This window comes from Lagopus leucura, unplaced genomic scaffold (assembly GCF_019238085.1).
Source record: "Lagopus leucura isolate 7727_CA_CO unplaced genomic scaffold, USGS_WTPT01 Super-Scaffold_760, whole genome shotgun sequence".
NCBI lineage: Eukaryota > Metazoa > Chordata > Aves > Galliformes > Phasianidae > Lagopus > Lagopus leucura.
Window position 1 is genome coordinate 14,087,894 of NW_024962257.1, and position 12,395 is coordinate 14,100,288.

The window sequence follows — 12,395 nt, forward strand, 5'->3', positions numbered from 1 at the left end:
TACAGGAGTTTGTTGCAGATAAAAGAGACTGAGTTTTTTTTTTTTTTAAGTTTAAAAGGCAAGAACAAGGTGCCCCTGGGCCAGAGGAGCAGAAGCCGCAAATGCAATGGCTACACCAGCAACCCCAGGGACTAGAGGAAACAAGATGGCGAGAGGCAAAGCATTTGTTAATAAATTAGGAGAGGCACATTACATTCAGAGCCCAGGGAACAGCAAGAAAAAGGACAGTGCACAGCAAGAAGGGAAGGAGGAAAGCCCAGGAAGATGGCAGTGCAGACAGAAGAGCTCAGCTGTGCTCTTTACAGAGTCACCTCACCTGTATTTATCTGCATGCAGTCCAAAGCCAAGACAGCTGGGGATGCCCAGCAGGGGCAAAGAGTGCAGCTTCTTCCACTTCTCCACTAGGAGGGAAAAGAGTGCGGCAGATGCCAAGCTGTTTCCATACTGATCTGCCCCAGAAATGCCAGCCTAATGCGCCAGGGTGTTGGCATGTCAGTGCACGTAGCACTGCAGAGCAAGAATAAGACAGCAAGGATGCTGGGAATACCAGAGCAGGCTACAGCATGTGCTTGCTGTAGGGCTACATAAAACAGCAAGGGGAGAAGAGAGAGCCAGGAACAGCAATGGAGAAGCAAATTCTACAAACAGGTCTGCAAAGGATTTGAGTATAGCCCTCCCAGAAGAGTTCATTTGGCAGGAATTCCCCTATCATGTCTGGTCAGCTTTGTTGACTTTAAAAACCTGAGCGTGGGCAAAGTAAATACTTGACAGCAGCTGACAGAAATGCCTACAGAGGGGACACAGAAGGGAACAGCAGCCCGTTAGGTTGTGTGACAATACAGCTAAGGCTGACTAGAACAAGAGAGCTGCAAAATGCCAGTGCTGTGCCCTCTTAAGGTACACTGCTGGAGAGCAGGCCTAGGCTTGAATTGCTCAGCACTGGCACAGAGGAAGAAGCAAACTGGTTTATTCTAGTGCAGCCTTCTAAGAGACTTAGATAACAAATGAGAGATGACAGCTCTCCTAACAAGCAGCCTAGTCTTCACCCTGCCAAAGAACACCAACCTCTGTCTTTCTTTGCAGCTCGCTGGAAAAAGTTCTGTTCATTGTAGATTTTACTGTCTTTGACATCCTGAAAGAAACAGAAAGAAAACACATTACTTCAGCTACATAGTTCCTGCTAGAAAGGGAAATTTGGACACGATTGCTACACAATCTTCACTATACATTTAAAAGAACTTCCCCTGTCCCACCCTCTTCAGAAGAAAAAAAGAAAAAACAAGTAAGAGAACAGAGTTTGGGTCTCTTATCTCACTGTTTAGTGCTGCACATCAGCACAAAGCAAGGCAGCAGCTGCCTCACGTCTCACGCACCACCACTAAGAAGCGTGTAGGTTAACAGCAACAATGCAAACCAGCCCGGAGTGAGCTCCAGTCCTGAAGCTGTTGCATTAGGAGCCAGAGGCAGCCTTCTTAGCCACAGCATGAGTAGGTTATTTCTGCAAGCAGGTGAGTTCAAAAAGCAGCTGTTGTGTTTTATGCTAGCTGACAGAAAACAAGACAAGCAAGAAAGTCTGTAGTCACCACGTTTCCCAAGTGTCTGGGTGATGCTGAATTCTTAAAACCCATCCTTTTTACAGCAACCAGCATTACTGCTCTTTTAGTCCTGCTGCTAAGAAGTGACCCGAGAGCTCACAAACCAATACACAAGTCTGAGTGCCCACACACATTTACGTATGCATACATGAGTACTCAGCTCAGCACAGACTAACACGGGAGGGATGCTGTGCAGGGAGGAGGTGGGCGTTTCACTCCCTGCTGTGTTTGATACCACAGGTCCCACCCAAGAGGAGCTCTGCTTTCTGCAGGATCAGCAGTCTCCAGACAGCACAAATAACCACATCCCCAAAGATATCGTGCATCTTGCCTGGGAAGCCAATGTGAACTGTCAAACCCAGGAACTGAAACACCCTCTGCTGCAAAGCCAGGAGGTGCCAAAGGTGATGAGTTGCGAGTGTTATGCTCATAAGTGTGCAGAGCTCCTCACCTGCTGGTCCTACTTCAGTAGCAGTGAGCTGTCTCTTCTCATTAATAACACTGCTCTCACTCTCTGACACATTACTCTGATAGCAGAGTGAGTAATTTTACAAGTGTATGTGAGTGGGCACCACTACAGCCCCCACACAGCCATCATTCTGCCACCAAGCTGTAATCACAGAGCAGCTATTACTGAAAATACCACATTTCTGGAGATGCCGACCTGCTGGCAAGTGCCCAGGGACTCTGGCACTGCGTCTCTCAGTGCTGCTTCATGGCACTGCTTCAGCACAGCCACCAATCCTGCCATCCCCAGCTCCCCCAAGACTGCAGTAGCATTTGTGCACCTCATACCAAAACAGCACACCTGACACTAACAAAGCAGGAACCTCACACCACTGCATTCAATTCTAGAGATCACCCAGCCTGCTGGATGGAAGAGACAATCTCCTGGGATGAAGGTTTTCTGCTGTTGTTTTAAATTAAATTCTCCTAATTGTTTTTGCACCATTAGGGGAAGAGCCAACCAAGAAGCTCCTGGGAAGTTTTATCTGTTCTCTAAGCAACGGGACCCTAAGCTCCCTCACTTCTCTAAGGAACACACCCATGGCAATGAGGACGGTGAGTTGGTGCCCACTCCATGTACAGCACAGCCGTGGCCTTTCAGAGCACATTCTCTGCATTCATGGGACACTTTGGTGACACAGAGCAGACAGGTCAGGCCCAGGATGCAGCACTACACACTATTCCTTACCCAAGCGTATCAAAACTCACAAGTTTGAGGGAGAATCTTTGCTTTTGAGGGCAGGTTCCAGATGCTGACTGTGCTGTGGAAGGATGGAACAGATGTGGTTACAGAGCACAGAAAAGAGGCACCTGCGGTGTCAGCTGCATCGCTCAGCACCGCCTGCACAGCTGACTTCTGCTGATCCTCTGCTTCTTGGTCTCTGCAAAAGCATCTCTGTGACGGTGCTTACCAGTGCTTCTACAGAACAACTCTTACCTTGCTCTGGGGGCTCAGCACCCCGACATGGCTGCAGGTGCAGCACTGCTCAATTCACATAGAGCTACAGTAGTATGGGCTTTGTACATAAAGAAAAAATTGTTAGCAGAACCTCCAAGGCACCCACCATCAATTTGTGAGCGCTCCCTCCAGCTCATTTTGTAGTTTATCAGAGCTGGATGAGATCACGTCTGCAAATGCACAGCCTGCATTACGCAGCAGTGAAAGTGAGCACAAAGATGCTAAAGCCAAACATCAGGCAAAGCTTCAGAGTGGAGAAAACTCCTCCTGAGCAACTTCCAGGATTGAAACGTTTCTTTTGGAAGCCTACAACCACTCAGGCATGCACTCAGGTTCCCAATCACGTTCCTGCCTGCCCCGAACTGACGCGCGACACGGAGACGCGCGACCCGCAGGGCAGCAGCAGCGCAGCCAGGCCACTTTCCGCCGAGACGCACAGCAGCGTGAAGCGCTCAGTGCCAACGTCTGCGGTCCGGAGGCCCCGGGGTAGCGGACCCCCCCACCCCCCCGCCCCTCGGGGTCCCGCACCTTCGTAGAGCAGCCCGCAGCCGCCTCCCTGCTCCAGCAGCCGCCGCAGCCGCCAGCGCCCGGCGCCGCGGTCCCGCAGCTCCTCGCCCTCCGGGAGCGGCTCGGCGGGACCGGGCCGGGCCTTGCGGGGCGAGGGGGAACCGCGCCGCGCCGCGAGACACGGCGGGCGGGGCGGGGTGCGGGCGGCCGGCGGGGAGAGCACCGGCACGGCCGCGCTCCGCTCACCCCCGGCGGCGGCCGCGGGGCTCGGGGCCTGCGGTGGCGGCGGGCCGGCCGCGTCCCTCGGTGGCGGCGGTGCCGGCAGTCTGTCGCCGCAGGCCGGGCAGAACCTGAAGGTGGGCTCCACGCTGCCGCCGCACTGCGGGCAGAACCGGGTCACCCTGCGGGCACAGCACGCAGCGTCAGGGCCGGACCGGAGCGGCACGGCCCGCCCGCTCCTCGCCACCACCTGTGACCAACGCGGGGCGGCTCCTGCTGCTCCTCCTCCTGCTGCTCCTCCTGCTGCTGCTCCGCGCCGCCATCACGCGCGGCCCCGACCGCCCCACGGCCCCGACCACGGCTCCGCCGCCCGCGTCCCCGCATCGCCATCACAGCGCCCGGCCGGAGCGCGGCGTGCGCATGCGCACAACGAGGGGGGGGGGGGGGGGCCCCACCCAAGGGGGGGGGGGGGACGGGGAAACGGAAAGGAAAGGGAGGAAAAGGGAAGCGGAAGTGGAGAGAAAGGGAAGCGGAAGAACTGCGGTGTCGCTGCTGCCTGGAAGCCTTCCCAGGCCCTGGCCAAAGGGGGTCCCTCAGAAGCCACGCCGGTTGCTGGGGCTGCTTCCTGCACTGCGGCTCAGCCTCCAGCTCCCTCCTGAATCCCCCCATCGTTGTGTTCCCCTGTAAACCTCCTGCGGGCCCCAGCGTGAGTGCTGGGCTTCAGCACTGATTTATTAAGCCCCACCGTTACAATATATGCACACACATACTCACATTACTTTTTAAAACAGTGTTAATTTGCGTCACAGCTCTGTAATTCCAATGGTTGTTGCCTAGGGAGCAGTGATCACATGCTGACAGCATGCTGACAACACTTTGGGAAGAGAATATCTGGTAATCCAGAATATTAAGTGCTTTACCAAGACAAAGCACATAAAGCCATTAGGAGCCATGAGGAAAGTGGTGGGAAAAGGTGGGCAGGAAAGCACAAGTGGGGAAAGAAACCTTGAAGATTTCAAGAGCCTCCAGTCATAAAGCATGGAATGGCCTCGGCTGGAAGGGACCTCAAGGATCATGAAGCTCCAACTCCCATACTGTGCAGTATGCAGGGCACCAACCTCCCCAGTTAATACCAGACCAGGCTGCCCGGGGCCCCATCCAACCTGGCCTTGAACACCTCTAGGGACGGGACATCTCAGCCACTCTGGGCAGCTGTTCCAGCACCTGACTGCTCTCATAGTAAAGAACTTCCCCCCACTGGGCTGTCAGGAGATGAGTGACTCCACCGCCGTTCTTGGGCAACGGGATGAGAAGCAGGACTCAGATGCAATAAGGGATTGCCCTAACGCTCCAAGCTGCTGCCCCTTGCTGCCCATGGGCAAGCAGGGTGTAGGAAAGGAAAGGGATGTGATGGTTGTACTGGGTGTGCACCTTTTCACAGAATCACAGAATTGTAGGGGTTGGAAGGGACCTCCAGAGATCATCGAGTCCAAGCCCCTGCCAAAGCAGGTTCCCTACAGCAGGTCGCACAGGTCGGCATCCAGGCAGGTCTTGAACATCTCCAGAGAAGGAGACTCCACCACCTCCCTGGGCAGCCTGTTCCAGTGCTCCGTCACCCTCACTGTAAAGAAGTTCTTGCGCACATTTGTGCGGAACTTCCTATGCTGCAGTTTCCAGCCGTTTCCCCTTGTCCTGTCTCCACTCACCACTGAAAAGAGTCCGGCCTCGCCATTCTGCCCCCCACACCTTAGATATTTATAGACCTGGATCAGGTCCCCTCTCAGTCTTCTTTTCTCCAGGCTGAACAGACCCAGTTCACTCAGCCTTTCCTCATAGGAGAGATGCTCCAGGCCCTTCACCATCTTCGTGGCCCTCCGCTGGACTCTTTCCAAGAGATCCCTGTCAAATCAAGAGATCCCTTTTGTTCAAGGAGAAGAACTGCACCATGCAGCGTGAAACCTGAGGGAAGGGGGAGAAAGTGGGAGGTGGGGGTGGCAGCGCTGCGGTTGACACAGGCATTGTCCAAAGAAGCAGAACCCCAGAGCTCCCACAGGAGCCCAATGAAGAGTTTTGCCAAGGGGGGAGGAAGGAAGAAGTTTCAGGTTTGCTTATCAGTCAATGTCAATGATGTCAGACAGTTCCTGAAGGAGCTCGTCCGTATCCTTGTCAGTATCCATGTCAATTTCTCCTTCTAACCACATGAGAGAGGGATTGAGCGCACCCTCAGCAGTTTTACAGCTGGTACCAAGCTGAGCGGTGCAATGAGCCGCTAGAGGGAAGGGATGCCATCCAGAGGGACCTGGACAGGCTTGAGAGGTGGGCCCATGCCAACCTGGTGGCAGCAAGGTTGCTGCAATTGACAGCAGGGGCGTGCTGACCCCACACAGCTCTGGGCATCAAGGGCCAGGGATGCAGGCAATTGGCCCCCGGGGATGTCTGTCCCCTTGGGGTGCCACTGCTTGAGTCCCTGAAGCCGGGGCACAGCTCCCCTTCCTTCCTCATGCCACGTCCATCACGGCTGGCCTCCTCCCTCAGTGCAGATGAAGGAACCCTGGCCCTGCAGCCTGGGTTCAGAGCTCTGCCACCTGGAGCCTGAGCATGGAGGAGCTGTGAGACACCCGGCTGAGCATCGTCCTGGGGAAGCCCACAGAAGGGTTACTGCTTCTGTGTCCCCGCCTTGCCCTTCCAACCCAGTTCACACTCTGTCCCCCTGAGCAACTTCCCGTAACGCACCCTGACTAAGAGGCAGCGGACATCAGGTCTCCTTCCACGTGCTGTGGTGCCTTCTGCCAGCTTCTGCTGCTCCACAGGCCTTGGGAGAAACCTTCACAGTCATCTCAAAGATCCTGAAGCAGAAAGACATCAAGCACAAGGCTGAGACACACCAGAACTGGAAGATCAGGGTGTGTTGCTAGGGAAAAGACCACATCCCCAGGCCCTGGCTGGATGAGCCTGCCACACATGGCCAGGCTGTGGGCTGTGCAGCTGTGCCTGGCTGTGCAGTCCCATCTCAGAGCCCGCTGCCTGCAGCAGCATCCTTGCTGCCTTTCCTCCTGCACAGCCTTGGGAGCTCTCCTGCAGTGCCTTCTGCCATCCCCGGCCCCAATAGGCTGAAGGAGACCCTGGCCCTAAGGGGGCCTGAGCACCCTGGGATCCCTCTGCCTGCAGCTCACTCTGAATGTCGGAAGCAGGAGCTGAAGGCTCAGGAGGCCGTTGAAGAGCAGCACCATGAACCTGCATGACGCTGAGCAGACACAGCTGCCTTGCTTCTGTCCTGCCTCCCCCCTCACCTCCACCCTTTCCTTCAGTCACTGCCTATCAGGCCATGCACATTTGATGTCTTACAATTAATTCACATTTTGAGGTTTACTCTTTCTTCCCTCCCTTTTCAGCACCAGCTCGCAAACTATCAGGGATGCAGACTGGAAGCATATTTCACTGCCAAGCCCTCAGGAAAAGGCACTGTGCAGGACCAGCACTGGTGAGGGCAGTGGGAGGGCAGTGACAAAGGCATGCCCATTGCCTCCTCAGCTTACCCTGTGTCTGGAGGGCTCTGGGGTCTCACAGAGCACAGTCCCAGCTGTGCTGCCAGGGGTAAGCTTTACCAGCTGAGTTAGAAGATAAAGTGGCAAAGCTGTCACTGCACAAAGAAGTTGGAAATGCTGTTGATATACTTCACCAGCTGAGAAATTGCTTGAGTTCAAGGTGGCTGCCCAGCACTAACATGAAATATGATGTTGCAAGGTGATGACGGTAAGGAAAAATGGACAGGCATAAAAATACTTCAGGTGTCTTGTTGGCTAAAGGCAACCCACTGCGTGTGACCCAGTGAGATACTGCTGAGAGCGCAAGTACGGAGCTAAGTGAACCGGAGATCTGTGATTATGTCTGTCTTCTATCCAATAAGATACTTCATGTGGTAGAATGGGTATGGACTTCATCACAGTCAGAAGAGGAAAAGAGATGTAGAACTGAAGAATTGCCTCAAATCCCAACTAGTTGTAATGCTCACAGGACAGGAAGCAGAACGGTTCAGACAGAAGGAGACGGAAGAGAGCTCGTTCCATCATTGCCTCAAGAAAGAAAAATTAATGCTTGATAAGAAATATAAATTACATAGAAATTGACAAATAAGATGGAGATTCTGAACCATCCTTGGATACCATCGTTGAAGAAAATATTGAATCTAGAGGGCCTGTGCTGGGTTTTTCTGTTTTGAAGCACAGCTCATAAATATCTGAAGTGCAGGAGGCAAGTGGATGGGGCCAGGCTCTGTTCAGTGGTGCCCAGACAGGACAAGGGCAACAGGCACACTGGAACATAGGAAGTTCCATACAAACTTGAGGAAACATTTCTTTCCTCTGAGAGAGACAGCCCCAGAGCAATCTGCACAGAGAGATGCTGGGCTCTCCTCCTCTGGAGATGTTCAAAACCCACCTGGATCTTTCTTTCTGTAGGGAACTGCTTTAGCAGGGGGTTGGGTTGACAACCCCCAGAGTTTGTCCAGCCCCTTCAGGTCTGTGACTCTGTGGACTGCTGATTAATTCATAAGGTCTGTCCCAAGTTCTAACTTATAACATATCTGTGGTTTTAACATTGTTTCCTACCTCTTAGGCCTGTTACTTTCTGCCAAATTCCACTCATCCTGATTTGAGCTGGTAGGAGTTCAGTTGTTCTCCCTTGCTTCTTCCCTGTCTTTTCCCTTTTTCCTTTCTTCCTTTTCACTTCTTCCTTTTCCTTTCCACTTTCTTTTTCTCCCTTTTCCCTGCCTGGTTCCTGTATCTGTACATCCATAACTGTACCATCCTTACACTTTGCTTTTACTGTATGTTTATTCCAAAGTTGCACAGCTTTTGTTATTTCGTGGAGCTCTCGGAAGTCCTGGCTACAGTCCTGCCATAAAAACCTACATAGATCATTCTAAATCAGTTTTACAGAAAACTTGTTGAAAGTATTATCAGTTCCTTCCCCATGCCCTTGAAGCCCTTGTGCCAGTTTTCCCAATCTCAACACTTCAGTATTCTCCCTTAAAACTGGTCTGTGCTGGTCTGCCTTGCCCCCTGTTTATCTGGACTTTTTATCACCAAGGCTTCAGTCTCAGGGGGTCTTCAAGTCTCACAGACAGACTTTAAGTGTAATGCACGACGAATTAAAGCATGTGTTATTGTTTGCATTTTGTTTCCACTTTGATTCATTTACATGCAACATTTTCAGACTGTTGAATGATTCTGATGGTCTCAGGGTAATGTCTGTTATACTTCATTATGCAGTGGGCTGTATTTATTCTGAAAACAAAGGGAACAGGAGCGTTAATGGGTAATCCTTTAGTGTATTTTGCTGCATGCTTGCCATGCTTTGCTTGCTGACTAGCAGGCCTTCTCTGAGGCCCATTGGGTCCGGGTTATGTTCTGCTGCTGAGCTCCAAAACATCTCTTCTGCTACCCATGGCTCTGCCACCCACCACTGTGCACTGATCATCTCAGAGCATGAGGAGGCTGAAGGGAGGGGATCCCCAGTGCATGCAGTAAGCAGGCAGAGGAGAGGGCTCTGCAGTGCAGGAAAACCCACACTCCTGTGTATTTGCTGTCTGTTGTGACTGAGGGATGAGCTCTTCTTCAGTTTTTTGCTGTCCTGCTATCCACGAGAGAGCTCCTTTGCATAATTAATGATGTGGCCTCTTCTAACATTACTGTTCCATTTGCTAATGCTCTTTTCAGCTTGCTCAGAAATGCTCTCCCGCAGGTTCACGACAGACCTTAAAAATCCGCACTGGATTTCACATGATGCTAAACTAAGGAGAGCTGTTAGCAAATTGTCATGGAGGCAGAATTTCCCCTTTTTACAGAACCACTAATAATGGCAACCTCCTTCAATACTGTTCTGCAGTCGTTATTGCTGAGCGTTTGTCTGTCACCCTGTGTTTGTAAGATTGGTGAATCTGTGACAGGTGCGGATGGGGCTGGGTGTAGGATCTGGGTCTACAAATAAAAGAATGATCATCTAACTGAAGGCAATTAGCTGTCTTTTTCAGCAGGATCGTAGCACTTGAGCAAGCTGTCTTCTGTAGGGAGGAGGATGGAATCGATCACTTCAGGGATGCCTGCTGGACATTTTGAGATTACAGTCAAGAAGTGTGGGTAATACCATGAACTCATTAGATCATGCAGTTTAGTGGGGTTTAATTGGTGCTACTCTCATTATTAGTTTTTTTCTATGTAGATAGGCAGAACACAAGAAAACTTTACAGTTGCCTTTTGTGTCCTCTCTTGACTACATGAAAACAGAATACTTGATGTAAGGAGGAGCGAGCCAGAACACACTGCAGCATGAACCTTCTCTCCATTGTTCCACTCTTTTTGCATGATCTTGTGTTTGTATTGTTAATACTTTTAATGCCATCAGGAAGGCAATTAAGCATGCTTTGCTAGTGTGCTACTTTTTGTTTATATTGTTTCCCACACAACACAATGGGAATGGAGGCCAATCCCTTGGGCTAAATTTCTTGCATTTTATATGTCTCAGAGGGACTTTTGCATTCACATACACACCCGTGACATCATCTGCACAATGCTCTGAGGGGAGCTGCCTCATGATTAACAGTAATCCATTACATAATTAAGTACAATCTCAGATTAAATAATTATTTGACTGTCAATTCTCCCTTTCCATGAGATGAGCCTTAAATGTGTCTCTTTAAAGTTGTCGTGCACTGAATCTACGATATGCTAGCAATGTAGTTAGGTATAATGACATCACATAGAATGGAATATTTACAAGACTTAAGACCATTAATCAAAGGTGAGATGTGATTGCGATTAAGCTTCTAGGATAGGTTTAAACTCTTCTAGCTTTGTGTAACACGGAGCCTTTAGGATAACAATAACGACCTTGGAATTACACTCATCTTTGAGCTCTAAATCAATTTAATGTCAGGAGCCTTTCCACAGATCAGCCCCTGGTGTTCCTATCCTGCCAGGTTAAACTCCGTGCAGGAATTGGATGTGAACAGGAGGTGGCTTTCTGCTGCCGCCGCTGTGCTCAAATTCCGCAGCTTAAGATCACCTGAGTCTGAGATCTCGCAGAGCCCCCCGACGTTTCTCTGCAGCGGTTTTCTGCTGCTATTACACTGCACGGAATAGCTGGGACCTATCCAAGCACGGCGTGCTGCCACTTCCCTCGCACCGGTAACTCTATTATACTCAGGAAGTGCCGATGTGCTGAAGGCAGCCTGTCTGCCTCGCCAGGGCTTACACAGATCAGATGCAGACTGCGGATCTGCTTTCAGCCCTCAAGAGCTCCTCTGCCCCCATCCCGCTCTAGCACTCCTCCGTGTTGCTCTCTGTGGGTTCACTCAGTACCTATGCCTCCGTTTCTTCAATCTCTAACAGAGAGACAATGTCTGCAATGAATGCATAAGACCTAAATAGTATCTGTGAAGTGGACATCACTGAATTACTGCTGTTAATCTTTGGTCTCACACATTCTGAATATAGCTATTTCGTGCCTCCGTCACTGACATGCGCATCGCTATAATCCCACTCCGTTCTGTATTAATTCCACTCGCAGGATATGTTATTACCACAGATCTCTGCCTTAGCATGTAGCTTCCTTTGTCGTACGGAAGAGTTCCCAACCGCCTCTGTGTTGGCACTGTTTTTTCTAGTTTTTTCTTTTTCCTAGATCATAGGTTATTCTGGATGGGGCCATTTGTTATTGCTCTGCCTTTGTCTGCACAGAGCTTATGTGCTGCTCTCATGACTCAGACTTGGAGTTTTCGATGTTACTTTAGCATGAAAACACATTTGCAACTAACGCTAAAAACTCTGTTTAAGTTATGAGAATTTCATCCACCTTGTGTACTGCATGGGCCATAGCAACCTTTTCTGTTAGTTCTGGGGACAATTCTCTCGTTACACCTAACAGGGATGACTGTTTCTCATTTGTGAAAATAAGCAAATCCATTTTTTAAAAAATTTTTCCCAAATGGGACCTCTTCAGATTGCCAAAACTATTCAGAGGATTAAATATTGGAAAGGCAGCTGGACATGTACAAATAAAAATTAATGACTGCAGACAGATGCTGAAAAGTATTGCTTGCCTGTGAAAACAAATTTGTTAAATTACTTTATTAGATGTATTGCAAAATGGAGATTTCAGTGGTGTCAAAAATAGGCATGTCTTTTTTTTCTCCATTCTTTTTTCCCCATTTTTTTTTCCAGCACTTATGGCCTTCAATAATAATGCAAAGCTTGACAATCTATTCCTGATTTTAAGCTGTTAGTTTATGTAGTTGTTTGTCTGATCTCTTCTTTTCACCACCCAAATTGAAAATGCTTCTTTGTAGTGAATGGGCTATGAAGTTCTCTTAACCTCTCTTTGGACAATTTCCTTTTTATTTTTTTAGAGCATTAGGGACACTGAGAACCTGGTGTGTGTCCAGAGAGGGGCAGTGAAGCTCTAAAGGGTCTGGAACAGTGGGGTCTTATGGGGAGTGACTGAGGAAATGAGATGGTTCAGTCTGCAGAAGAGGAGACCTAGGAGAGACCTCACTGCTCCCTACAGCTCCTGAAAGGAAGCTGCAATAAGGTGGGAGTTGGCCTCTTCTCCCA

The 12,395-nt window shown here is 50.3% G+C and overlaps 1 protein-coding gene across 3 annotated transcripts in view; it reads right to left on the reverse strand.

Moving 5' to 3' along the window:
• VRK3 (VRK serine/threonine kinase 3) overlaps positions 1–4,176 on the reverse strand; it is a 10,224-nt gene extending 6,048 nt beyond the window's left edge. For all 3 annotated transcript variants that reach the window (XR_006177605.1, XR_006177604.1, XM_042864167.1), the window contains exons 1-5: positions 4,037–4,176; positions 3,589–3,968; positions 2,811–2,863; positions 1,066–1,132; positions 317–401 (exon numbers count right to left, since the gene is read on the reverse strand). Coding sequence is in view for 1 of the 3 variants with exons in the window: in XM_042864167.1 (XP_042720101.1) it covers positions 317–401; positions 1,066–1,132; positions 2,811–2,863; positions 3,589–3,968; positions 4,037–4,176 (725 nt within the window). In the remaining 2 variants the exon portion in view is untranslated. The remainder of the gene's footprint in view (positions 1–316; positions 402–1,065; positions 1,133–2,810; positions 2,864–3,588; positions 3,969–4,036) is intronic.
• Between the last annotated feature and the right edge of the window lie 8,219 nt (positions 4,177–12,395).